Genomic DNA, 26,827 nt, shown 5'->3' on the forward strand with positions numbered 1-26,827 from the left:
CACATTATAAAGAGGGGGTTATTAAACAAAATTTAAAGCGTTGGAGGCTATCGAAAAAGCACCTTATCCACACAGTAAGGATGAATTGCGCTCCTTTTTGGGATTAGCTGAGTATTATAACACATTTGTGGAGCACTTTTCTGAGACTACACAACCTTTGAGAGTGCTTATGAAAAAGGATGTAAGATATATTTGGACAGAGGAGCATGAAAACACTGTGGACAAGATAAAGGATTATATTATAAAAGCACCATTATTGGGGGGGGGGGGGAGTGGGTGGGGGGCGTTTTGTGCCTGGGAAGAAGTCAATTATTAGAGGTACGCCAGTGGTAAGGGCTTAGGTGCTGGGTTGTCTCAAATGGAAGGACACAGGGAGAAGATACTTATGTTTGCATCAAGAGCAGTGAGTGACGCTGAAGCACGTTATTCAGTGAGAGAGAGAACTGGTAGCATGTTGTTGGGGTGTGGAACATTTCAAACAGTAGGTATGGGGTGATAGGTTTACTGTCAAAACTGATCATAAGCCACTGGGTGAAGTACTAACTGTGAAAGTTATGTCAACGGCCACACCTAAAATGGCAGGGTTGAGTCTCAAATTATTGGAATACAATATTTTCCAGGGAAAATGAACTGTATTTCTACTTCAGACAGGTCGCTGGAAAGGCAACCATGGTCAATTCTGCTCTTACCACTTGTGCATGGATCCCCAATGGTAGAGGCTTTCTGAGGCTCCCACAATTTAAGCCACCATCACCTGAAGTTGGATGCTTGGTTACCCGGAGAGGATCCCTAAAACATCAGATTTTCTGAAGTCCATTGTTCTACTGAGATAGAACTTCAGCACCCCTCATGCAAACAGGACATTGCATTGTCCTGATGCCAAAGGGGTGGGTGATTAACATTGACATGACAACCTCCTTGTGGATAAGGAACAATTACACTACTGTAGGCAAAACATGCGAGTGTGTGCGTAGTAAAAATTCATCCTTGTGGTAAACTGTATTGGGCTCAGAAGTAGTCGGAACCTGGATCTTGCTGGGGTTGGTGCTACCAAGAGAGTAGTTTTGCACGTAACTAATTTGAGGTCTACTGAGGCCATGAGCACAAGTGTAAGATCCCAAACAGGGTGCAACATTCTGACCGGAGGTTACATTTTGGGGTTATTTTTCCAGCGGTCAAGAGGAAACAAAAGTTAACACATCCATGCTCCATAAGCCCCTATAGCAACCGGAGAGGAGAAACAGGTGTTCACCTAAATTTCAGAATGAGTCAAACATGTTGAAAAGGAAAGGATATGATCCAAAGGGCATGACAAATAATCCTCATTTCTTTCCTCTGTCCAGACTCTTTTTTGGCATACTGAACTATAGAGTTTTGTTCAGACAAACCGAGATGACCCAGTGTCAATTTCTTAAGAAACAAGTTACTCGGGCTAGGGAGTCGAGGGGATGGGTGGAGCACTCACTCCCCACCCCCCTCAGCCAGTAAATGTTGGGGCAGCTCAAGCCTCTGGACCCTGAGTCACTAGGCAGACCATGTCTGCAAACCACACCCTGGAGGGCCAGCATCTGACCACCAGCATATTACTGTAGCCTATCAACAAGCAGAATTTGCAGCTCACCAAATGCTGAGCAGGGATGGGAGGGAAGGCGTAACCACAGAGATTACCCCAAGGAATCTGGAACGCATCCCCCATCAATCCTTTGCCCTGCCCGTCCGAAGAAAAGCAAGGGCACTGGGCACTGAACACTGAAGCAAAACAGATCTAGCTCTGGATAGCCCCTGCTTTGGCACACAATGTGAAGAACCTTCAAATGAAGCTTCAGTTCATAATTGCTCTTACCCAACCTTTTGAGCCTGTCCAAAACCGTGTTGAAGTCTCCAAGAATGTGAACATTTCTGAGAGACATCCCTTGAAGCAAGGCCCATTTCCAATTTTCCAAGCACATGTGAGGAGATTTTGTCCCCTTGCTTGCTATATAGGATATTGATGACATGCCGTCCACCCTGATCAAAAATGCCCTGTTCCAAACCAGTGGCAGGATCGACTTGTGCCACCAAAATGGCTTTGAGTTCTAAGAAAGGTATGTGCCTGGATCTGTCCTCATCAGTCCACAGAATGTGGGTTGAATGAGATCCAAGAGTGCCCCCCCCAACCCCTTGAGGGATGAATCTGATGCGATTACTGTTCAAATGGATTTCTAAACTCTGGCCTGGTGGACAGGTGTAGGAGGCCACCTGTTTTTAATGAACAGGGGAACACTTCTGGGAAGATAGCGAGATGAATTCACAGTACCTTGGCGAGGAGTCAAGGTTAAATCTCAGGAGGGTAAGAGTAATCCGGGGTCTTCAATGAGCAGACAGTGACACACCAGGAACTACAATTAGACAATTGTATACTAAAAAATATACAATTTATTATAGGCCCAATAACACAAATGAATCATGAAATGCACTAGCAGAATATCACACAAGCACCACACTGTCATGTTATTTTGCATTTGTATAGCGCCTTTTACCATGGTTATGATTCCAAAGCGATGTGGGTTGATTGCCCTTGGGGACCTTACTCCAGGTCAGTAGAGAGGGCAGTGTAGTACAATGTGCTAGGGTGCACTCGGTATGTGTGCAGCAGAGTGCAACAGGTGGTGTACATCTGCATGCTAGAGCTAGATGTGATGCAGTGGTTGTGCAAGATCAGTAGAATGTAGGCAGCAAGAGCAAAGGACTAGGATATCTGCATACTAGCAGCTGTGTGTTTTTGAGATCAACGCTGTGTGCAGCTAGGACGAAGTTCGAGGTGTATAGCTGCGTTCCATTGTTAGTTGATGCAGAGGCAAGAGTTGGCATAGTGGCGTGTTTGAGTGCTGTGTCCTAGGGAACCTTGTTGCTGTTCTGCTGCCAGTGCCTGTCGAGGGTGTGGTAGCTCCTTGTTACTTGACTGGTCAGATTGTTTGGCAAAGACTAGTGTATGGTGACAGGCAGATCTGTCCCCAAAAAGTAATGTTATTGTATAGGTGCTGGTGGTGTCCTTTGTTGGCAAATTGGAAGACTGAATCTGTGAAGGGTGGATCTACAAGGAAATTTCCAGAAAGTTGGGATCCTGCTTTATAATTCTCCACATAGATTTCACGGTATGTAGGATTAATAGCCAAGGCCATTTCCTGCTTTGATAGCGTAGTGCATAACTGCATGGCAGTAATCACATTCTTAAGTTCTATTAGTGCTAGGGTTGTTGGTTGTGCTAGATTACTGGTGGGTGGTTCTGCTATATTAACATGATGGTAGGTGTGATTAGCAGATTAACTGCTAACCGGCCCCCGGTATCTAGTTGTGCTCTTACATTTCCAGGTGTGTGGGATTAGCAGGCAAGTGCCTTCCATGTAACATATATACAATCATAACATATATACTATCACTGGAGTCAGTGCGAGAAAGTTTGTAACTTCACCAATACCTGTAAAGGAAAAACATGAACAACCACAACCTTCAGAGATGGCAACCCTAACTTGTCCAGCCCTAAAATGAATGGAGCCCTGTGCTTAATGTTCGATGCGTGCGTAAAAGCGTTTCGCTGTATATAAAGTTCACAAAGTACTTCTCAGGAGGCAGGAAAAAGTTAGTGGAGAAAATCTGAATACTTCCATATCCTAGCTACAAATCTATACTTCAATCAATTATATCCATACTATTTATAGTTTCAGATACTTCTGAAAAACAAAGGGTGCATGCAGCAGTGCTGGATCTTAGGTGGGTACGTTCCCGACAGGTGGACAGCTATATTCAACCCATGGAAGAAAATACGCCTTTCATAATGAAAGCGAGGGTACAAGCGTAAGTGAGAATAAAAAGACTCTCTCATTGATAATGACCTGGTAGACAAGGCAAGCCTGGAATCCAGTTCTGGAAAACTTGAACCAGATTTTCAACCCAAGAGCCCCGATACTGAATGTGCTGTTGACCCTGGTCAGGTGGAATGTTCCTGGGCACTTTGGGCATTCTAGGCCTTTGGCGTCAAATCTCATCAGGGACTCTTTGGCACAGTCCACATCCAGGCAATAAGGGGATGGTGTCCTTAAGGAGTAACTATTGCAGCAAAAGGCATTGCGATCACATTTCAGCTCCTGGAAATACAAACATCCTAGCCTGCCCGGCAGAGCTTTCTGTATGATAGTCTACAATTTGGTGATTTTGGCCTGGCATGCAGAAGTGGATGGTTGCTGGCTGGCGAAGAATCACTAGTATTCAGTCCCCTGATGGGTGTCAAGTTCCTCAGGACCCCATAACAGGTTCACAATTTTCTTTGTGCGTTAAGGCCATATTAGGGCTGCTGGGAGGGGGAACGGGTGTGCTCATTAGAAGGAACTTTCGTCCAAACCGATCGCCTGCAAAAAAGGTTCGATGTTCGAGCTCAAGATATGACTCAGTCTATCTCCTGTAGGAAGTCAATTTCACGGCGCTCAGGGGGATTAGGAGATGCATTTGTTCATCATGCCTTCCATTATGCGTCCTCAATTGTGCGTGGTTTGCGGTCTGAGAGAGCATTACAGCCTCCTACAGTTCGGGATGCACAGCAGGTTCTTTCGACTCTCTGAAGACCCTTTCAGTCAGTGCCAGTTCCCATCTTGGTGAAGTGGGTTTGTTGGGTCATGAAACATGCATGTATAGAGGTAGGTTTACAAAACCCACTCATGTCATGGAGAGGCACCATGGCATCAAAAGCCTACTGCATGAGAAAAGGGCTTGAGGCGATCATGAAACAGGCAGCAACTGCTTTAAGAGCTGCATTTTAAACTGATCGAGGAGGTACATCAGCGGAAAGTAACCTTTGAACAAGCATAATGCTCCCCCTTCATGTCTTCCTATACCATATCGATTCCTCAAACTATGTAGTATAAGGGTGTTCTAATTTTACAAAATAGACACAAAGGGGAGTCTTCGCCCACCCTTTCAATATTATGCGTCTTGTAGAGCATTGACTCTATTGTATCACTTTGACAGTCATTTGCATTGATATTGAGCCATTACAAATGGAATTATTTTTTCCTCATAGGTGTGAAGCCCAAACAGTCCCATATGGGGAACAAGAACAGCGATTTGTTTTTTTTTCATTCTGGAAGGCCATTCAAGTTTGGTTACATCAAAGAATGAGGTGGTGGCCAGGCAGTCAAACGATGTCATTGGCACACTGGAGTGGACCATGAGATTGTAATGTTAAGGAGTTTATGTTACAAATCTGCGTGAAACCACAAAGACAGGGCTTCCTTAGAAATCAGTTAATGCATTATTTACTGCTGTATTTTCTATCAAGAATAACACGCTCACATGTCTGTAATGGAGTTACTCAAACCCCTTCAAATGTGGAATCTATGTTACAGACACACACAAGTATTTCCTTTAACGAAAGTCTACTTAGGCCAGCAGATTTCATGAACTACTCACCAGCTCGCTTTGGTTAAGCCCGGATGCCACCATCGAGATCTTTCTCTTGTTCGTCACCACCGGGGTTTTAACCATCACAGGCTCAGCAGCAACACGAGCAGGCGTCACAAAGGTAGATATCCCTGTTTCACGTTCAATCCTCTTGGAATGCCTACGACGATCTTTAGACGTAATGCAAGGACTAATCAGGGAATCTTTGGAATTACTATAATTATTTTCAGAAGAGAGTGCAGATGGAGAAGGCTTGCTTGGCGTCATCCCAATATTTTCATACAGCCTGGAAAGAACTCTTGCACTGCTTCGTCTTGTGCCGGCAGCTTTTTCAGCTAAGAAGCCAACTAAATAAAAATACAGAGAATTAAATAATCGCAAGTGTGCAGCAGCAGGAATCAACTTGGAAAACCATACATTTGCTGCAATAGCATCCACGTACAGTATGAAGGATACGACTAGTGTTAAACGTGTTATCAAATAATGCACTCGTTCAATAAATTCATTTTAGATATCTTATTCCAGTTTTGTACTGGTTTGCAGGTGATTGCAAAGTAAAATCCCCTGAAAAGCTGGCCAGAAAACAAAGCAAAGCATAAACTTCATGTAACTGAATAAGACGAGAATGAACCTCACAATAAAAACGAATAAGATGACATTTTTCAATATAAAAAAAGAATATATAGATCCAAAGTAATTGGGATTCCCATTCTGGAGGTGTTGCCTGCACCCCTTCATCGTGAGATGCGTTTCCACCTCTCTAGACCAGGCTCCCTTTTCCACTAGGGTTTCCTCCCCTCAATCAATATCTGCGACCAATAGCCAAGGTACCCCTACTATCCAACTGCCCCTTATACAAGGGCGGTCTAAAGACTACCTTAATCTGACTACCTGCCTCATGGACTTCCTATGGGAAATCACCGGGTAATCTGTGATCTGGTTGTTCTAGCTCCATTCTCCCAATCGCTTTCCTCCCTTGTCGGTCACATCTCTCTCAGCCCCCAACATACATGTGTGCCTCTCCCTCCCCGTGTGCAAACCTCTCCCCTCACCCACCTACGTATGTGTGGCGCCTTTCAACTCGCACCCTGCCTTCGTGTTCGGTGTGTGTGTACTCCATCTTCTGGTATTACTGTTCTCCATCACTTCTCCAATCTACACCCTGCAACTGATCTCTCCACTCTCCCAATACTGTTCCTGGTATTCTCACCCCCTCTTCCTTGTAGTCCCCCAGTCTGTCAAAAAAGTCCTTTCTAGTCTTCCACTCCAAACACTATTTCTACCTTGGCCTCTACATCCTGCCTCCCTTTCATGCCACACAGCCTCTCGCATCTATTCTCACCCTGCTCTTTTCTACTCTCAGCCTTCAAATCAGTGACTCACCTACAACCCAATTGGTACTACCATCTCAGACACAACACCTTAACTGCACTCTCGCAAAACACTTTATGAGTCTCCTACAACTGCTTCACTTGCAACACCCATCACGTTAGTCTCTTGGTCAACCTCTGCTGCCTCGGACCTCGCCCATACACCCTTCACTCTATTGAAACTGCTGAGTTTTTATAAACCCTAACCCCGTATTTCCGGTTTATGAGCACCACTTGTTTCCTAGAGCTACTGCTCCTCTGAGACAATCTCTATAACTTTGGGGGCTGGGACTTACCCCTGGAAGTTTTTAAAAAGCCCTCTGGCCCATCATCTTTCTGGTCTCTAGTTTCCTGTAGCCAGCCATGCACCCAGAATGGTCACTTGCTCATGTCTGAGACAGGCATAACATCCGCTGCCAAGCCCTTGTCAGGCATGTTGCGGGGATTGGAAAGTCTCGAGCCATCTCTCCAAGGTACTGTCTCCTCTTTACCTCGCTCTATAAGGTTCCCTGGTGTGGCCCAAGTCTGGGCAAATCACTTACTTCCCTGTGACGTAGAACAACATTCCTGTCCTTGGTGTCTGTCGGGAGATCTGCCATTGATTGGCCAGTTGATCAGCATTGCCATCTGGACTGCTTCTTCCAGGTTGCGTTAATGAAGATGGTGAATGATCCTCTGAAGGTATCATGGTAGGGACTCTGTTCTATGATCACCATGTTCCTAATTTCTTCGAAGGTTCTGGTTCCCCACCACCTATTTAGATTTAGCAGATTTCTCAACTAGTAGGATAGTTGTCTTCGGGTGTAATCTCAGTTCTCTGAGCTACATCCTGTAATGTTCTTAATCATGCCTCATCCATTTGAGAATAGCTTTTTTTATTTCATCACACGGGTTCAGGGCCTGAAAGCTTGTGGCGCCTCAACCGTAAGAAGTGGTACTACGTAGCCAGACCAACAGCCCGTGCCATTCACCTGTCTCAGAGACCCTCTCGAAGTTCACAAAGAAGGCTACTGGTTCTTCTCCATCCCCCAGCTTTTAGAACATCATTGGTGGTTCTAAAGGGTGCCCTGTGGCCTCTCCGAAAGAGCACCCACCAAGGGCTGTCAGCATCTCATGGTGTTGGCAGATAGACTGTTTCCTCTCAAAAGGTCTTCCCCGGAGGCTGAATAAGGTTATGCTATTCTGGGGTTCTGTCTTTTCGCCTGTGTTAGGGAGAATTCTCTGTTTAGGCTGAATTTCCTAACCTAGTGAGTCCCCCAGCAGCTTTGCTGGATTTTCGGGGTTTATTTTTTTCTCCTGCCAAGAGTGAGACTCTTTTACCCTCACTCTTGGGCATGATTTGAGTGTGTTTCTTTGAATCTAGATGTGTTTAATGGGCCATGGGGTCTTTTACCCCATAGGGCTTCATGTGTTTTTGTGATGCGTGTTACACAGCACCCTCAGCGCAGTGACACAGGGGTGTCATAGTGACCCCCCCAGTATAGACTCCATACCCTGGGACGGACTACTGTCTCCCAGGGCATGTAAAGTCACCATTGACTTTACTAGTCTTAAATTCTGAACAGAACCAGTACAAACCATCATATTGTGGACGTACTGGCTGGGGCAATTCAATTGCCCCGGGGTCTGTTAGTCGAGGGGGCACGTCTCCGTCCCCCCTGATCGAGTTTTGGCTGGTGGCAGGGGATACTACTTTTTATATTCAACCGCGAATATTTTCCTATGGGATTTCCCATTGTTTTAGGCTACTACCTTTATTTAATTATTTACGGTAGCCTCGAACATGCCGCCGGTTTATTTAATTAATATTAATTCTCCGGTTGGTATTTTCTGCCAAAACATGACTCTAAAATGGCGTTTGTGTTCTCTTCTGCGACTCCAACCCAAGTCGAGCCCTTTGTTCCACTTTTTGGCGGGCTTCTCCACAGAAGCCCTCCAAAGTGGTGCCACTGTGTCTGGGGTACTTAGGAGGGGTGGAGGGGAATTTAGGCACCCTGGACTGAGTTGCCTAGGCAACTCAAGTCGCACTCCGTCCTGATTGGCCCAAGTGGTGAGCCGGTCGGCTCACCACTTAGCATGTTTGAGTGACAGCTAGGCTGAGTGAATGGGGGTTTGCTGCATAAAAGCAGGGCTTTGGGGACTGGAACTTCAGAAGTCGCCACAGGACCTAAGAATCCGACGAGGGAGAAGCTGAGCCAACCTGCCACGACACCACCACCGGTGGAGCCCTGCTGGACTGCCTCACCACTTTTCCCAACGACAGAGGAGATCTACCGCCGGAGAGTCTTCTTCCTTTGACTGGTGGGGATAACCAGTTTCACCGTCTTTTCGCTTTCCCGACGTATCTCGTGGCCGCCTTGCCCGTGCCAAGCACCCCGGCAACCGGAATACCACGTTTTACCACGACCGCGAGACAAAGGTACCACCTTTAACCGGAAAACTCTGCGGCTGGTTTCTGCCCTGGTAGTGCAACGACCTTCATCTTTCCTCCAAGTCGAGATCTTCTCTTCCCCTGGACGACGACGCAACTTGCACCCACTACCAGGAACAACTGCCACCGCTGGAGGATCCTTCCCACTTAAGGTACCGTGTCCCACCTGGCTTCCCTTGCTACCGACTGTACGGGGTAGATTTAGCCCCCGGCTTTCGAACCTGGGTTAGCCTGGGACACCTTGGCTAAACTTTTCTAAGTCTCTCCCAGCGCTTTTCTGAACCCTCTGCAAGACTTTCTAAGCCTAGTGTAACTGTGTGATCTTGGGCGCATTTGTGCTCTGCTCTCTCTAAGAGTGGGCCCAGCCTTTGGACTTTGACTCACCAGTGACTTTTTGCTCTCTGCCTTGCTAACAGTGTTCTGGAATCGTAGAGTGGTGTGCCTCTTCCTATTCTGTCTTTTTCCCTCCCTTTTTCACAAACTTATTAGAGTGCAATCTAGTTAAGCGCTCACCTCTGTATGAAAATAAGTGGTGTTTTACTGTGATTTTCTAATAGGGAAAAACGGGTGTATATATCATAATAGTAACTGTGTTTAGAATATTTTACAATAAGTGTGCTGGAGTGTTTCAACTGTTTTTAAATAAATAATTATATACTTTGATACCAAAGCTCTGGTCAGTGTTTGCTTGTATTATTGTATCTGAGTGCCTATTGAGTATACTTTGCATACTGCCTAACTCTCTTGAGGGAAGTCTGACTGCTCAGCCACAGCTACCAGGTAAACCTGGGTGGTACAGGCTGCTACCAAGTGGGTTTACTGCCAACACCTGTAGTCTTAAATCTTTTGCAGTGTTCCCTAAGGGAACTGCACAGGTTTCTGCCTAACAGCCTGTTCCTTATGCTGCGTTGGGACGGAAGAAGTTGGCCACAATGAGGACATTCTATACTCTCTTTAATACAAATGTTAAGAATAATGACTCGCTCCGGTACTCGTCGTATGTCAGAAAGTACAAAGTAAATATGTCCTCCGTCCAAACTAACCACCTGGCACTACCACTAAATAGTACTAAAATGATAGGCCAAGAAAATGTCCCTTCTTCCCCTGATCTTTTCTTCTTTGATAGTCTTTTTAAATACATGTTTCTTTTTGCTGATATTCTTAGTGTAATCTCCTTTGATAGCATCTCTTATCAACTGAGAGTTCTTAAAGTTGACTCTTGGGTCTCGTGCTTTGTTGCCCTATGTTTGGAGTACTTTTCCTTCCACTAGGGTCCTCGGCACTCTTGTCATCACATATATGTTCTTTCCAGTCTGTTTGCTCAGGCTTTTCTAAATTATCTTTGGACCGATTACCTTTCAGGCTTTTTTTTTAAGGTTTTTCTCTCTGGGGCTGTCTGCCATGTATCTTGTTCACTGGCAAGCTTCATCTCGCCTTTCTTGTTGTGTTTTTCTGGGTTGTACTAGCGTCAGTCTTCAACTCTGCAGATATAGTGTGTTTGCCCTTCCTCCCAGGGTTTTAGTTCCCAGTCTCTCTTGGCTCCGCACCTGGGTTGGTTAAATCTCTCTTTTATATACTGCTGACTTCCCTGTTAAACTGCTTTCTTCAATGCTATCTCGTCGCCAGGGCTGGGACTAGTTTTTCTCTTCAAGTGACCTCGGCCTTCCCAGACTGGGTGGTCTTCTTGCTATCCTCTGGTTTTTACTGTTAAGATGGATTTCTGAATTCTGACCCGGTGGGCAGATGTTCTGAAGGCCAGCCTAGTTTCTTGGACCAGGGTAACCACCTAGACAAGCCAGACCAACCAAGGTAGCATTGGCAGCGGTCAAGCGTAGTTCTCAGGAGGGGTGAGGGTGAATGAAAGTCCACAATGAGCACACACAGTAAACACCACAAATTACTCAGTCAGGTGTGTATATCAAAAATACATATACATTTATTAAAAGCCTTTTAAATCTAACAAGATAAAACCACAGCAATATTAACAATACTAACACAACCTTATACTAGGGAACATATATACATCAACTATTGGCCTAAAGTAATATTAAACAAGTAAATATCCACAACCTGTAACAAAAGCCGACTGCAGGGAGGTCCTCGCCAAAGCCAGGGTGTCGTCTACCTTGAAGTGCTATGGTCACAAGTGGAAGCGTTTTGCTATGTGGTGATGGTCACGCAACATTACCCCTTCGTGGGTCACTGCCCCACAGATCCTGCCGTACTTGCTATGCTTGGCCAAGGCCGGACTGGCACAATCCTCCAAGGTACATCTGGTGGCTATCTCCCACTACACCAGGAAGATCTTCACTTTGGTCCCACCGACTCAGCAAGGAATTTCTCAAAAGACCTTTCAGATATTTCATTCAAGTAATGTTGTACTGCTATGTAATCATTATTCATGAGCATGTGAATCCATGCCAGACCACATGCTGGAGACGGTTTGTTACTTACCTGTAACTGTTGTTCTCCAGCATGGGTCTGGCATGGATTCACATGCGAACCCTCCCTCCGACCCCTCTGTACCTTTTCTTGGTCATACTGCAACTTTACGTGCTTACCAAATCTGAAGATGGCTGTTGGGCAGAATCCTGTGCAGTGCCCTTAGGGACCACTACACACAATTAAGACTACAGGTGGCAATACAAGTTTTACCTTTGGTACAAGCCTGTACTACTATGTTAAAGTGGTAGCAGTTGCGGAGCAGTTCAAATATATTTTAGGCAATTCTTCAGCAACCCAAACCCTAACTAATAGGCAGTCCAATCCCTACGAAGTGTGGAGCCTTGTGCTCAAAAGTAAGTTTAGTGCGCAGTGCTCGATTGTGCGTTAGAGTACAAGAACTGGTCTCTTCCATGGGCTGTAGTGTCTCAGGAAGGGGGTTAATGCGATGAAGAATAGAGTTCCACTATTAGAGGAGGGTCTCCACAAGGGTGCAGAGCTATTTCCAGGAATCGGGACTAGGATGGTAGTTCAGACTATCCTTACAAAGTTGAGTAGCCGTTGGGAGGACAATTGTGTGTAAAGGTTTATGGATGTCATGACACGGAAGGAGGCCAGGAGATGCCATGAACGCCCATACTTTTTCGGACCAATTCCTAGTGCTCCAATAATTGTCGACAGCTATCCACTCAGCCAGCCCTACAGACCAGGTGCGGAACAAGCCTTACCCAGAGGGGGCCACGAGCCTCAGGCTGCAACTAAAAAGACCTCAATTGACAGTGTCGATTAAGTCGCCAAGAATCCACGTCACTGACGTTGTTAGAGACACCCTGACTTAGCAGCGTTAGACAGGAAGCACACGTGCCATCCTCACATTGGGACACAAACACGCTCGAATACATGAAGAACACAAACGCACAGTCTATATTTAGAAGACAGACACATATAGTCATTGCTTTTATTATTTTGTCATTAGCTTAACGCAGCATTGCAGAAACCGCAAGAAGCAAGAGATCCTGAATAAAGCTTGCAGATGCTTTTAAGCAAATAACCTTATGGAACTGCAGGAGCAACTATGGGACCGGACAGAGCCACGTGTAACTAACATATGGAGAGCATAGAATAGCACGAACATGTAGAAGCCATGTGGCTTAGGAAAATTACAGCAGGCCACAAGCCTCCCAGCAAGAGCTGAGGTGAATTCAGGCTGACCAGAGAGCAACCTTGTGAGACAGGATCCGCTACCAAGGCCACCAGATACGAACGACATTCCATTCCCTGAACGACATTAACACCAGCTGCAATAAATGCTAATTCCTCATAATTCTGAGCTGCAGAAGCTCCAAATCATGGTCTCTGAACACATGAATCAGCCGACACAGACAATGAATAGAAACTAGTGCTGGGAAAGAGTCGGTCTCGCGCCGACAGACAGGAGCTTGCAGCAAAGATGTTACAACGCGAGACAAGTGTTACACGAGATGAACGAGCACTCTCAGTCTAAATTGGTGAACACAAGTTACAATGCAGACAGTCATTCTTATTACCTTGAGAAGGTACACTAAGAGCCGAGAACTATTGCGGATCCCATGCCTGGGGAAATCAGCTCTAGCCAATCACAGATTCCTAGGGGTGGGTAGCAACGGGCGAGAACCAATGGTAAGACCCTCAACCTGCAACATTGTTTAGAGATAGTAATTTGGGGATGGACCAAGCCAGCCACCTAACATACGAGAGCCAATAGACTAACATGTATAGTGTCCAGTATAGGAGGACTAGTACCCAATCCAGTAGTGCGATAGCTTTTCTGGGCAGAGGCCCAGGTTGTAGCATCACTCTCGTCATTTGGGTACAAAACTGGCCTGCGAGCCAGGGAACCTTGAGATGTCTGTTGGTTTTGGCTGTAATAAACCGCAGTTTGAACTTGCTGTCTGGCTGGGTCTACGTTCCTTTTGGTGGGAAGGGGTTGGGCCTTCTGAGAGTCCACAAACTCCTAGTAGTTCTCAACCCAACCTGGGAGTTTGTCCCCAACAGAGGTACTACTTCTCGGATTCCCATTCTTAGTTCCTTGACGGGTGCCTGCCTTCCCCAGATGCTCTCGATCGGAAGATGTTCAGGCTTTCAGTCTCGGTAGTCTGAGCACTCTTCCTTGGACGTCCTGCCCAACACTTTGCTAGTGTGATCAAGCCAGTACCAGGTATTTCTTTCCTCTTTTCCTTCTCATACCGCTTCCTTTGAGGCTGCATACACTGAGCCTGTGGCCTCTCCCACTGCGTTTCTCTGGCTATTCTAAAGTCAGACACGGCAACCTGCCTCGACTGCACCTTCACACAGCGTGATGCCAAGGAACTTCACCTGCACATCACACTCTCCTTCTGCTCTGAATCGTCACAGTAAAATACACTTCTCTGGTTAAGAGACATCCTCCTTTCTTTTTCCACACGTTTTTCACATTGCCTTGAGCCAAGCAAAATTGCCACACTATTCTTCACAGAAGATAATGTCATATATGCGGCTAATGTAGTCGACGTAGGGAGTTGCTCACAGGACTGGGTGTCCTTGTCCCCAAAGGGGGGAGTCTCTCCCAGCGAGGTCCTGGCTTGTCTCTACCCCTAGGGAGGGTTTTGTGGAGCAGGCTCACATCCCTTGTCTCACATGGGGAGTCTCCTCCTTGGGGAGACTGGGACGAATACTTGCAATTCATCACAGACCTCTAATAATTCTTCCACCCATTTACAGAAACTGGCTGCTCTCCACTGCTGGAAAGTGGGTGCGCTGTGGATTGCTTGGAGTCCAAACGCATTCACCTGGGCTTTCTCTAGTGTTCGAGTGTTCCCAGGCCTCCCTGATCCGTTTCACAAGGTTAGGTTTTGGAGCCACTTGCTGCGCTGTGCGCTCCTCAAGGTCCCCCTGTCTAAGCAAGGGTTGCCTCTGATCACACTGATCTCCAGGAGTGTCAGACTTGCCCGATAAGAGTCTCTAAAATGAGAAAATCTTAGCCCACTTCCAGTTGCCAGACCTCTTTGTCAAGGGTTCGAGTAGCAGCTGTGACCCCATGGTGAGTTATTCAGAATGGCTGTCCGTCTTTTCCTAAGGGAGGTAGGTACCCCTGGTATCCTGTTGTGGTTGGCTTCCGTTTTGGGGCCTAAACAATCCCAGGATGACAACCCATTGACATGGTGCTCAAGGAACTTCACAACTACACTGGGTGTGTGTAAAGCTATAACTGCCCATTTGTGGATGAATTGGGAAATGTTGGTTTGGCTAGGTGTAGCCCTCTCAAATACAACTCAGCATATCAAGACCGCACCCTAGTTAAAATACCGTTGGTAACTAAAATAGCAACAATTCATCATTTCATGAATCATTAACATTTAAGTTTTTTCGCCATCCATAAGGTCACTTCCTGTGATGTCAACAGTGACGGACAACACATCACTTCTTGAGAAGAAGAGGGCCGTAAGTCTAGTACTATTACCTCCTGTGATATTAACTCGCTTGTGATGTCTCTCTTGAGGGGTTTCCTGGGTCTCTGAGGACCATTCCTTTGCTGTGCGGGGATTTTATTAGAATGATTAAAGACTTGCTCCCCACCAACATTGTCATCACCTATTTTGGGCGGGGAGGCATGGGGATCGGGTTGGGGGGTGGACTGGGTTGGTGTTTGTCTTGCAATTCTGTTGCTCGACCAATAACTTTCTACGGGCCATCAATTCCTTTAATATCAGTTTGGTATTCTTTTGCTCTTTTTTCTATCTGTTGTATCCGGTTTATTGATGGTCATATCAGTTTATTGTCCCATCTCATCAATTTCTGTAAAGCACCTAGGGTAAGGCACTATAGAAGAAAAATATAACAAACTTCAACTATTTGAGAAGCTGCAGTGTTCAGTTTTCACAGGCGCTGTTGACTCACACAGATCTCCAAGGGGATAGTGCTCGAGCATCCTCAGATATTCTGCCATTAACACATATGCCTGGAGAAAAAGGTGTGATGGATAAATGAAACTCATATTTTGGTCACAAATGCCCAGGGGCTAGAAGACGCTAAGAGATCCTGGTTAGATTTTGGGTAGTAGGGTCTGACTTGGCCCTAGCCACTGCCCTCTTCCCCAGAAACCCCATTTACCAGTTTGTAATACACTACAATGTCTAGTGGCTTTCCAGGAATTCAATGGTCACAAGTAGAGTGGATAATCTGGAAGGTTTTGACAGGTGGTACTTTCAAAGTTATTCACTGCAAAAAAGAACTACAGATCTAAACCAAATTACCTGCCTAGTACTCCAACCTACCTAACCAAACTGCTCCTTTTATCCATTTATCGTAGAACTGAACAACTAGGACTAATTGCGTTGGACTAAGGATCTCTAAACAGCGAACAATCTTACTAAATTAATTCCTACTACTAACTCCTAAAGAGATTTATTAAAGGCTTGAGCGGACTCGAGCACCTCCTGCTATTAAATTAAACGTAACATATATTTATTATGGCAGAGTCTCTTGAGAAGTTACTGAAGCAAAGAGCCACTTCATACCTTAGTCGGCAACACCTACAGCACCACTACAAGTTTGGATACACTACTACTAGTCGAAATGCAGAGATTACATTTGTTGCACAAAATTCCTACTAGATGGAAAATTCCCTTATCTGACATGGAGTCAGAGTCCCCCTGAGTATAGGCTCCTCCAAGTAGTATGCCAGTTAACTACATGCACATTACTAATTGGACTCCCACTGGGTTGAGAAATGGTGTCGTCCTTGGGTAAAACTGCAGCAGGACAGCGGCCTCGAACTACTCCGAGATTAATATTGGAAGGAAATTATGCAGTGCATAAGCTTTTAATACATTTAATTACGCTCAGCCTACTTGGATGAGGTCACTGGACACAGTCAAATGTTCTGCCTGGGTTCACGGGGCTTGGTACACATCTATGAAATAAAAATATTCAGCCAGAACACCCATGCCACACAAACCCCTAACAACTTCCCACCAAAGGTTCTAGGTTTCCAAGACCTTATTTCATGTAGAAGCCGTTCCACTTCCAGAGCCTGTTAAGTGGATTCCAGAGAAGGAGCCCTGCCAGTAGCTGGACATTTTGACGAATTAACATCCCTGCTAACAGCCACTACTCTAAAATCTAAATGTCTTTTTAAAGTCCAGTTGAAAATGCAGAAGTGATGAAAAAGAGGTTGCAAAAAGGACAGTCCCACAGAAGGCGATAAAACCATTTATCACACTTAAAAAAACGTGGGCGGCCATTTGGGTTCCAAATAATGCCACAGACAAAAGTCAACTGCCCACAATCACACAACTTTTGTTCAAGTGCCGGAAGCCAGAATTAGAAAAAAACTGCCTTTTATCTCTACAAATCCGAGCATGCCACAAGAGGATATAAACAAATTTGCACTATTTGGAAAAAGTTACTTGAAAATCAAAGTTTTAAAACAGCAAGAGTGTTTCAGAGAAGTCCAAACATTGGAGGTAGCCAACCTGTCTTTTCTGGGTCTAGTATAAAGCATTGGACTGACATATTATGGAAGGAAAGGACGACAGTGCGTATTTGAGAAGCACAATGTTTGCCATAGTCTCACCATTGTAAACTTGTTATATCTGTAGCCTAATTGCAGTTATAAACTCAGTCCTATACCTGTGCTAAACTGAATTTAGAAGTGTGCCCAATAGCCCCTCTGTGAAAGTTGAATTTAGAAGTGTGCCCAATAACATCTCTGTGCTAAACTGAATTTAGACGTGTGCCCAATAGCCTCTCTGTGAAAGTTGAATTTAGAAGTGTGCCCAATAGCCTCTCTGTGAAAGTTGAATTTAGAAATGTGCCCAATAACATCTCTGTGCTAAACTGAATTTAGAAGTGTGCTCAATAGCTTCTCTTGAGAGTTGAATTTGGAAGTGTGCCCAATGGCCTCTCTGTGCTTGTCATGATGCCTGCCCCCAGAAGACCAGACCAGGCCCAGCAGCCCCGGAAGCAGGCATCATGCCACTTGGAGCATGCCCAAAAGCCCCAGTTAGGGGCTGTTTGGGTGCAGTCCTGGCACCATGGGCGCCAGGCTCATTATTGATAACTTACCTGAAGCAGACCATGCTGCATACTCACCTGAGGCAGACCATGCTGCATGAAGACTCAAGCCAAATGAGGCTTAGGGGGGACTATTTTACTGATGGGACTATTTTGTTACTTTGGTGGGGCTGTGGAAGAATACTTACCTGGATCTTCTTCCAAGGCTATTTAAACCACGCCCGGACAGCCACACGTGCTTCGCGTTATTCTGCTTGCTGCAGTGTAACGCTCACCGTGTTTTCAGCAGCTCCAGTCTTCAGCCACGCCCGCTTCAGTCCTGGGACTCCTGAAACAAGAAGAAAAGAAGGATAAAGGTTAGAACAGGAGTTTAACTTTAATCTTTACCTGAATCCTGATCCATTTCGCCACGGAACTGAAAGACAGAAGTCTTTGAAGCATTGCTTCGCATTCCTACGGCACCGCGCTGAACTCACCTGCTTGGCGGTACTTCAGCATTCCAACACGCTCTCTCCATCTCGCGGCCGCCCTCCGACACCTAAGGAGACAAAGACAGCAAGGGGACTCTCTAAGGCTATACAAGCTACCCCCAAGGACTTACCTGATTTACCACGGGAGGTACTCACCTCATCTCGGGTCGGCGCAGTCAACTCTGCTTCATCGCCGTACCCCGGCCCCTAAGGGGAAAACCACAATAGACTTACCTGAATCTTACCAATTGCCATTTGGAAATCTTCGAGTGGATTAATCGGCAACCTGCAAGGAATCGGACAGAGTGAAGATCGGACATTTGAACTCTTATGAACAATTGGACTTTAGAGTCAATACTGGAACTCACCAATTCCTCTACGCCAGTGAAGTAACTGGTCATCAACGCGCCCCTGCGGTCGACGCAGGATGGAGCTCATCCTTCCAAACCATCAGGTGAGACTAAGGAGGGGACATCAAGAGTGATCTGTGGGAAGACAACGGGAGTGGGGAAAGTGGGGTGACACTCAATTCCACGGGTGGTTAATTCCTCTTCTCCTTTGCAGAAGAATATTCTTGCGAGCCAGACAAACTAGGCTGAGCGGGCCAGTCCAGTCAGTCATCTCGGCGCTACACGTCACGCTGGTGGAAACAGCGGCCCAGTTCCGGTCGACGCCCCCGTGGGAACCAGGTGAGCGTAACAGTGCTTTGGCTGATTTTGGAAGTGTGTCTAATCGCGTGCTCTGGTGAATCTAGAAGTGTACCCAAGAGTTGAATTTAGAGAGTGTGGCCGGGGCCTCTCTGTGAGGGTTGAAATCTAGAAGTCTGCCTAATATCCTCTCTGTGAAAAGTTGCATCTAGAAGTCTGCCTAATAGCCTCTCTTTCAAAACTGAATTTAGAAGTGTGCCCAATAACCTCTGTACCCTGGCTGATTTTAGAAGTGATCCTAATACCCTCTCTGTGCAAATCTGATTCTAGAAGTGTTCCTAATTTCCTCCCTGTGCAAACCTGAACCTAAAGTGTAACCAATAACCCACCGTGCAAAGCTGAACTTAGAACTGTGAAAAATTTGACTCAGTGTGTCCAATTGTCTGCCCTGGTTGAATCTAGAACAGTACCTAATAGTCTCTCTGTGCAAGACGAATTTAGAAGTGTGTCTAACATCCTCGCTGAGTAAAGTTGATTTTAGAATTGTGCCCAATAGCCTCTCTGTGCAAAATTGACTTTAGAATTGTGCCTAATAGTTCTAAATTCGACTTTATACAGAGAGGCTGTGTCTAATAGCGTACCTAGTTGAACTGACCAGTGTCCCTAATAACCTCTGTGGGCAAAGTTGATTTTAGAATTATGTCTAATAGCCTCTCTGTGTAAAGTTGAAATGCGAAGTGTGCCTAATAGCGTGCCCTAGTTGAACTGACTAGTGTCCCTAATAGTCTCTCTGTGCATAGTTCAATTCAGAAGTGTACCTAATAGCGTACCCTGGTGAATTTAGAATTGTGCCCAATGCCCTCTCTGTGCAAAGGTGAAGTTAGAAGTGTGCCTAATAACTTCTCTGTGCAAGACCTGAATTTAGAAGTGTGCCTAAATATCCCCTCTGTACAAAGTGAATTTAGAAGTGTCCCTAATATCCCGTGTAAAGCCGAATTTAGAACTGTACCTAATCCCCTCTGTACAAAGTGAATTTAGAAGTGTCCCTAATATCCCGTGTAAAGCCGAATTTAGAACTGTACCTAATCCCCTCTGTACAAAGTGAATTTAGAAGTGTCCCTAATACCCTCTGTGTAAAGCCGAAATTAGAACTGTGCCTAATATCCTCTCTGTGCAAAGCTAAATTCAGAAGTAGACCTAATAGCGCACCTTGTCCGAATTTAGAAGTGTGCCTAATAACGTACCCTAGTTGAATTCAGAAGTATCCCTAATACCTTCTCCATGCAAATTGAACTTAGAAGTGTGCCTAATATCCTCTGCGTACATAATATCCCTCTCTGTGCAATAGTGTGCCCATTCGTGTTGAGTTATTAGTTGAATATAAAAGCAGCACTAATATCCTATCTGTACAAAAACTCAAATTTAGAAGTGGGCCTATTATCGCCCCTTGCTTGAATCCAGAAGTGTGCCTAATAGCCTGCCCTGACTTAAGCTAGAACTACAATTAGAAAGTTCTCCAAGACTGCACTTAAAAGTCCACCTAAAAGCATACCTGTGGCTTTGCTACATTTAATTTCTCCCTATTAGCTTACCTGTATTCCAGCTTACTAGAAGAAAGTCTACCCAACAGCGTAACTGTGCTGTAGTTGCAACTAAATAGGCCGCCTAACAGCATATCCTAAGGTCTAGCTACACCTCAAAACCGGCTAATATCTGCAGCCTAGTTACAATTAGTACACGTGAATAATATCACCCTGCTTAGTGGAACCCTGAAACCAAGACTAATCTCTCCCAGTAATATAGCTGAACTTATAAAGTCCAATAAAGTGTAAGTCGCACCTGAAACTACACCTAATAGCACGCACTAACCCTTAGTGCACCCAATCCACCAGGGTCTACCGGAAACGACCACCGTGGACCACCTCCACTCTCTGGCCTGCCTTGCCTCCGTCCCCACCCTTCCCAAATCATCCCACCCTCCTTCACATCCCCTACCCTTCCCCTTTCCAAACACCAAGCCAGAGGGGCATGGTGGCGAGCCAACCGCCCTAAGACCACTGCTCCCCCAAACCCCACCACTGACCAGTCTACGTTGACCATGCCTGCTCCCCTCACTATCATACCGGACACACCCCGGTCTGCAATCATGCACCCCACGCTCTTCCCACTAACCCCCACCATTATCCCCCGCCGACCACACCCCTTCCCCTCCCTAAAAACTGCATGCCTAGCAAGAAGAGAAGCCTCATCCCTCTCCCCCTCGGAACCCCCTACCCTCTGTTACACACCAATCGCAACAAAGACACTAAAGAGGAAACGTACCTGATCTCCCTCAATCTCTCACCACTCATCGCCTCCCCTGTCTCGACCCAACACCTCATTCCCCCAATCACCACCATCCACCCCTCGCTTCACCTTTTCTGAAACCCCTCGCCCTCGATTTCTCACCGACTGCAACTGAAACTACTAACCGCCCACACCCCACCTTCAAATCCCCCGTGCCAAAACCAATCACCCTAACACACGCATCCAACCACTCCCACCTGAAACCCGCCAACTTTTCTGCTCGCCCAGTTTTCCCCATCTATCATCAATCACCCCACCGCTGTCCCTCTCCAGTTTCCACCCTCTGCCCCCCACCCCCTTCCACCCACTGCAGCTCCGACACCAACCTCACCTACCGAAGTGAATTGCAACCTATTTAATGCCCGATCCGTAGCAAAAAACAGACACAGCATCTTTGACCTCCTTGCCTCTGACAAACCAGACCTGGTTTTCAACACCGAAACTTGGCTCTTTGACAACTTCACCCCAATTGCCTATGAAGCCCCCCCCCCCCCCCCCCCCGACTACTCCCTCCTCCCTCGTCCCTCTAGAGGTGGGTGAATAGCATTCGTCTTCAAGTCGCACTTCCACGCCTCAATAATCGACAATCAACCATCCATTCCTTCCTGCGAATCACTCCTCGTTAAACTATCCCTCTCCCGTCGTTCTCACACAGCTTCCTAATAATCTACAGACCACCTGGCTACGATAGACAATTCTCAAACCACCTCTGCAACTCTATTGCTACCCTTCAACTAAACCATCCCAACCTCACCCTTCTTGGAGATTTCAACATATGGCTCGACATCCCCACCAACCCTATAAAGGACACTCTTGATGCTATCTTTAGCTCCCACAACCGGATACATCTAAACCCCCCCACCCCCATCATCTGGTCCGATCACGTCATTGTTTCTTTCGCCATTTGCTCACCCGAACTGCTTCCCGTACTCGAATCTGAACCTCCAAATCTACACAAATGCTGGAAAAAACTAATAATTGTTCCTGACCTAGCCGACGCACTCCTCCAGTCTCCTCCACCTACCTCCCAACTCAAACTAACCCCCCCCCCCCCCCCCCCGACGCCTTTGACTCATGGCTCAACACCTCACTAATGCGGCTCACACCCTCTTGCAAACCATCAGCCCGCCGTGGCCTGTTCCCTAGATGGTTCACACCTGTCTTGGAGACCACTAAACAACTATATAAAATACCTAGAACGCAAATGGCAGAAAGACAAAACCCAAGAGAGTAGAGCCACCTTGGCCCGACACCATCAGTACAAGGCCGAAATCCGGAAAGCAAAAAAAGCCCACAACTCCCGAATCCTAAACTGCAAAAACCCCAGCAAAGAACTTCACAAAATCATCTCCGAATTCACCAAACCGGCATGCACTACCACCGTCCCGACCCCCTCACAATCACTGTGCGACTCACTCTCTCTCCACTTCTACGCCACGGCTCTCGAAAGAACAAATGCACTAACCACCAAACTGGCTCTCTTACATCCACCAGGCAACCCTCCCTCATACCGGCCAACCCCCCGCCTGCAATCACTACGCAATCATCATTCGATTCCTTTAGTCCAATATCACCCAACCAATTTCTCCAACTTCTCTCTGCCTGCAAACCATTCGGCTCTCCGCTAGACCCTTGCCCTGCCACAACCCTCAAAGAAATGTTCGCTTCTACCTGCGCAGGAGAACACGCAAGATCCATCATAAATGACTCCCTTTCCTCAGGTATTTTTCCGACCCATTCAAAACGGTTCATGTCAAACCTCTAATAAAATAACCTTCCCTCGACCCTCTCGAGCCCAAAAACTACCGCCCCATCTCAAACACCAGATTCCTTGCCAAACTCATTGACCGAACTGCCTACTCCCAACTAAATGCCTTTGTTGAAGCCAACAATCTCCTAGACCCCGCGCAATCAGGTTTCAGAGCCATTCACGGAACTGGAACCACCCTAACTTCAATCTGGGATGACCTTAAAATCACGGCAGACTCTGCGGGATGCGCCACATTAATCCTTCATGACCTATTCACCGCCTTTGACACAATCAATCACTCAATCCTCCTTGACCGCCTCCACTCCCTAGGAATTCGTGGAACCGCTCTCAAATGGATAGCTTCATTCCTCCCAAGCCTGACCAGTCGACACGGGAGTCCCACAAGGAGCATGCCCATCTGCCATCCTGTTCAATCTCTACTTGACCACCCTCCCACCAATAATTTGTTCACACAACATCCTGTGTTACAACTATGCGGATGATACTCAACCAATTCTAAAACTCCTGAACTCAAAACCCAACTGCCGACCTGACCTCGCTTCCTGCCTCCTTGACAGAGCTCTGGATGACCCAAAGCCACCTCTTGTTAAATCCCTCCAAAACTGAAATAATGCTAAGTGGCAACTCCAAACTTCTTCCACACCCATTACCCTGGCCATCCACCATGGGCAACTCACCGACTCCCTCTAACTCAGTAAAAACCTTAGATGCACCCTTGACTAGGACCTAACACTCTCGCGCCAAGTCAACGACGTCTCAAAGTCCTGCCACTACCACCTTAAAACTCTTAGGCGCATCTTTCCATATCTCTCCTTTCCCAATAGACTCTCCGCGGTCCAATCAATTGTTATATCAAGACTGGACTACGCAAACCCCCTCTACCTCGGAGTCCACACTTACCAACTGAATAAACTTCAAAGAGCCCAAAACGCTGCAGCCAACCTGCTACTTTCGCTTGGCCCGAGAAACCCCATCTCCCCAGCCCTTAAGAGACTGCACTGGCTTCCAGTGGCCCGAAGGGTGACTTTCAAAACCTTATGCATTTCTCATCGAGCATTGCATAAAACCGGACCTCGATATCTTCAAGACAAGCTAAAACCCCATCACCCTCCACATCCTCCAAGATCAAGCTCAGCCGGCCTCCTAGTCATACCTAAAACAAACTCAGTCAGGTTAGGCGGATCATCATTCTCAGCCTTCGCCCCCACGCTGTGGAACGCACTCCCACCCCACATCTGCCTAACTGAAGACCTAATGTCCTTCCACAAACTACTGAAAACTTGGCTCTTCCCCTAAAACCAACCCGTACGCAAACTAACCCAAACAGAATAACAGCAGCTCAATGACACCAATCCAACAAACTACTACATCCTGAATAACAATAAGACAAATAACAATACAACATCAAGATCCATGTGAGAAATCGACAACTAATAACTGCTAATGTAAACTAAAAGGACAAACAGAATAGAACGAGTAAAGTAGACCAAAGCAGTGAAGTGGGTAAAAAGAATAAATTGCATGGAAACAGTAATGAAGTTTGAATTAATGAAATGGATGTAATGAGTGCAATGGACAAAAACGGGCAAAATGAATAAAGAGAAGAGGATGGAAAGATGAATCCAAGAGACTGATGAGTACACAGACAGATGACTCCGACTGTATGAGTGCATGGCATAAATGGAAAGTACAGAAAAGGAGATTCAAGTACATGAGACGAGAGCAGTGCATGAAATAGAAAGCACGGAATGGATCCAGTGTGTATGACAAGGGACATGGCCTGAATCGATAATGCATGAGTGAATGGAGCGGATGAACTCGTTAGAATAGATGAAGCGAGTGGAACGGATGAGTGTGCTGAGCGGATGAATGTGTTGAGCAGATGTGTGTGTAGATCGGATGAGCGTATAGAGCGGATGAGTGCGTATGAGCAAACGAGTTTGTAGAACTGGTGAGTGCATATAGCAGAGGAGTGCGTGGAAAGAACGATTGCATAGAGCGGATGGGTGCGAAGAACGGACGGACGGAATGGGTGAAGTATGTGAATAGAATGGGGACGTATGTGGATGGAATGGGGACGTATGTGGGTGGAACAGATGAAGTAAATGGAAGGTACTGATGTAACATGTGAAAGGTACGGGTGAAATATGTGGAAGGTACAGATGAAAAATGTGGACGGGGTGCATAAAACAACTTTGAATTCAAAGAAATTATTGGATTACATGAACAGATCCGAATGCGTGGAACGGTCCCGAGTGTATAGAAGTGCGCGACATACATGAATGGTTTGGAATGCATGTAACGTTTGAAAGAGCATGTAAACCATCTCATCACATCACCATGCTTACTCTCCTCTTTATACCACCATTCAACTAGAACAGAGATACTATGGCACCATTCGGTATAGCTGTTCTCATACCAACATCTGCCTCATACTCTACATCACTAATCACTGCTGGTTTCACCCCCCCCCCAGCCAGGCGTTCTCCTCAGGCCTAACGCAGCCAGAATCGGTCTGGATAAAACCTGCCAGAACGAACACATACCCCTGATGTCTCAACCAGCACACCTACCGCTACGAAGCAGCTATTACACGAATGCCACACCAGCTGCACACATATCCGGTGCTCACAAGCACCTTTGACTCTCTCTACTGACTTGAACTTCGGTTTCCGAGGGCGTTCAACCTACCAGCGCCTTCAGACGATACCAAATGGTACATAAGGCGCTATATAAATGCAAAGTAACATAACATGTATTCATCAGGAAAGTTCAAAAGGTGAACACTTCTGTGAAATACACATGAAAGAACTGAAATCTCGGTTACATGTTCTCTAATGGTAGTTACCAGGAGAAGGAGGCTACAGGTCAATAAAGAAGCAAAAATACCTTTTTGTCTTAGAAATTTAGCAACCTATGCCTAGGGCTGGATTCCTTCAATATTCAGGCATGACTTAAACCACTTATCGATCTAGTAGCAACTGCTTTTTTTCCTTACCCCTACACCCACATAGGTGGGGCCATACTCGCCTATAAGAATGTATTTGGCAGCATGTCAAAGCACATGATGTAAAGTCACTTCCTGCAATGTCACCGGAGTATAAAAGGCATGCAATATCACTTTCACGAACCCAGTGATTGATGAAATGACACTGCATCTGTTTAGCCTATGTTGCTGTACCTTTAGTCTTACATAGATTGTACTTCATTTGCAGTAAAATCATTACCTGGTTCCGATCTGTTGTCGACAGACTTTTCAGCTTCCTGGGGCACCTCCGGCTGATCAACCCTCACCAACTGGGAATCCTCGTCTTGGGCACACGCAGCTGCTTTTAGCTCCTTCAGGAGGCGCATAGAGTGCCTGACCTTTTCTGGAGTTTTCCTATTGGTAAGCTGGGATCTGGATGGAGTAGGCGGTGGCGTTGGTGAACTTAAAGTAAAAAGACATGTTAAATTATTACAAAACATCAAATGTCATTGGTTCCATCGCAAGTCAGGGGCCAAGACCAACCGATGACAATCAGAAAGGAACAATAAAGCCAGGTAGCCAAAGAGTAAACTATGACTGACAATAATAGTTTAACACAATACATTTCGTGTGGAAAAGGAACAAGACTGAACATTAAAGCCCCATGAATCTGTGCAAATGAAAACATCCTTTTTTGGTCACCATGCATATTTGTGGTTGAGCAGGGAAACCAGGTGACCTCAGCATGCATGTGTGATGCCTCCAAGCTCATACTCTGTTTCTTCAATCATCATTACTGCTCTAGTGCAATTCTGTCAAGAGCTCCAAGACAACCAGCATTGTTCATTAATGGAATATGGTTTCCCAAAGGGACCATAATTCCTCCAAAGACATTTCCGTGCATCTTGTAGGATTG

The 26,827-nt window shown here is 46.1% G+C and overlaps 1 protein-coding gene across 3 annotated transcripts in view; it reads right to left on the reverse strand.

The window, feature by feature from the left end:
• The window catches only part of BRCA1 (BRCA1 DNA repair associated), a 560,494-nt gene that overhangs the window by 188,472 nt on the left and 345,195 nt on the right, over nucleotides 1–26,827 (reverse strand). For all 3 annotated transcript variants that reach the window (XM_069634200.1, XM_069634199.1, XM_069634201.1), the window contains exons 14-15: nucleotides 26,171–26,373; nucleotides 5,443–5,780 (exon numbers count right to left, since the gene is read on the reverse strand). In XM_069634200.1, the coding sequence (XP_069490301.1) occupies nucleotides 5,443–5,780; nucleotides 26,171–26,373 (541 nt within the window). The remainder of the gene's footprint in view (nucleotides 1–5,442; nucleotides 5,781–26,170; nucleotides 26,374–26,827) is intronic.

This window comes from Ambystoma mexicanum, chromosome 13 (genome assembly GCF_040938575.1).
Source record: "Ambystoma mexicanum isolate Mex_15411 chromosome 13, UKY_AmexF1_1, whole genome shotgun sequence".
In the NCBI taxonomy this organism is placed as follows: domain Eukaryota; kingdom Metazoa; phylum Chordata; class Amphibia; order Caudata; family Ambystomatidae; genus Ambystoma; species Ambystoma mexicanum.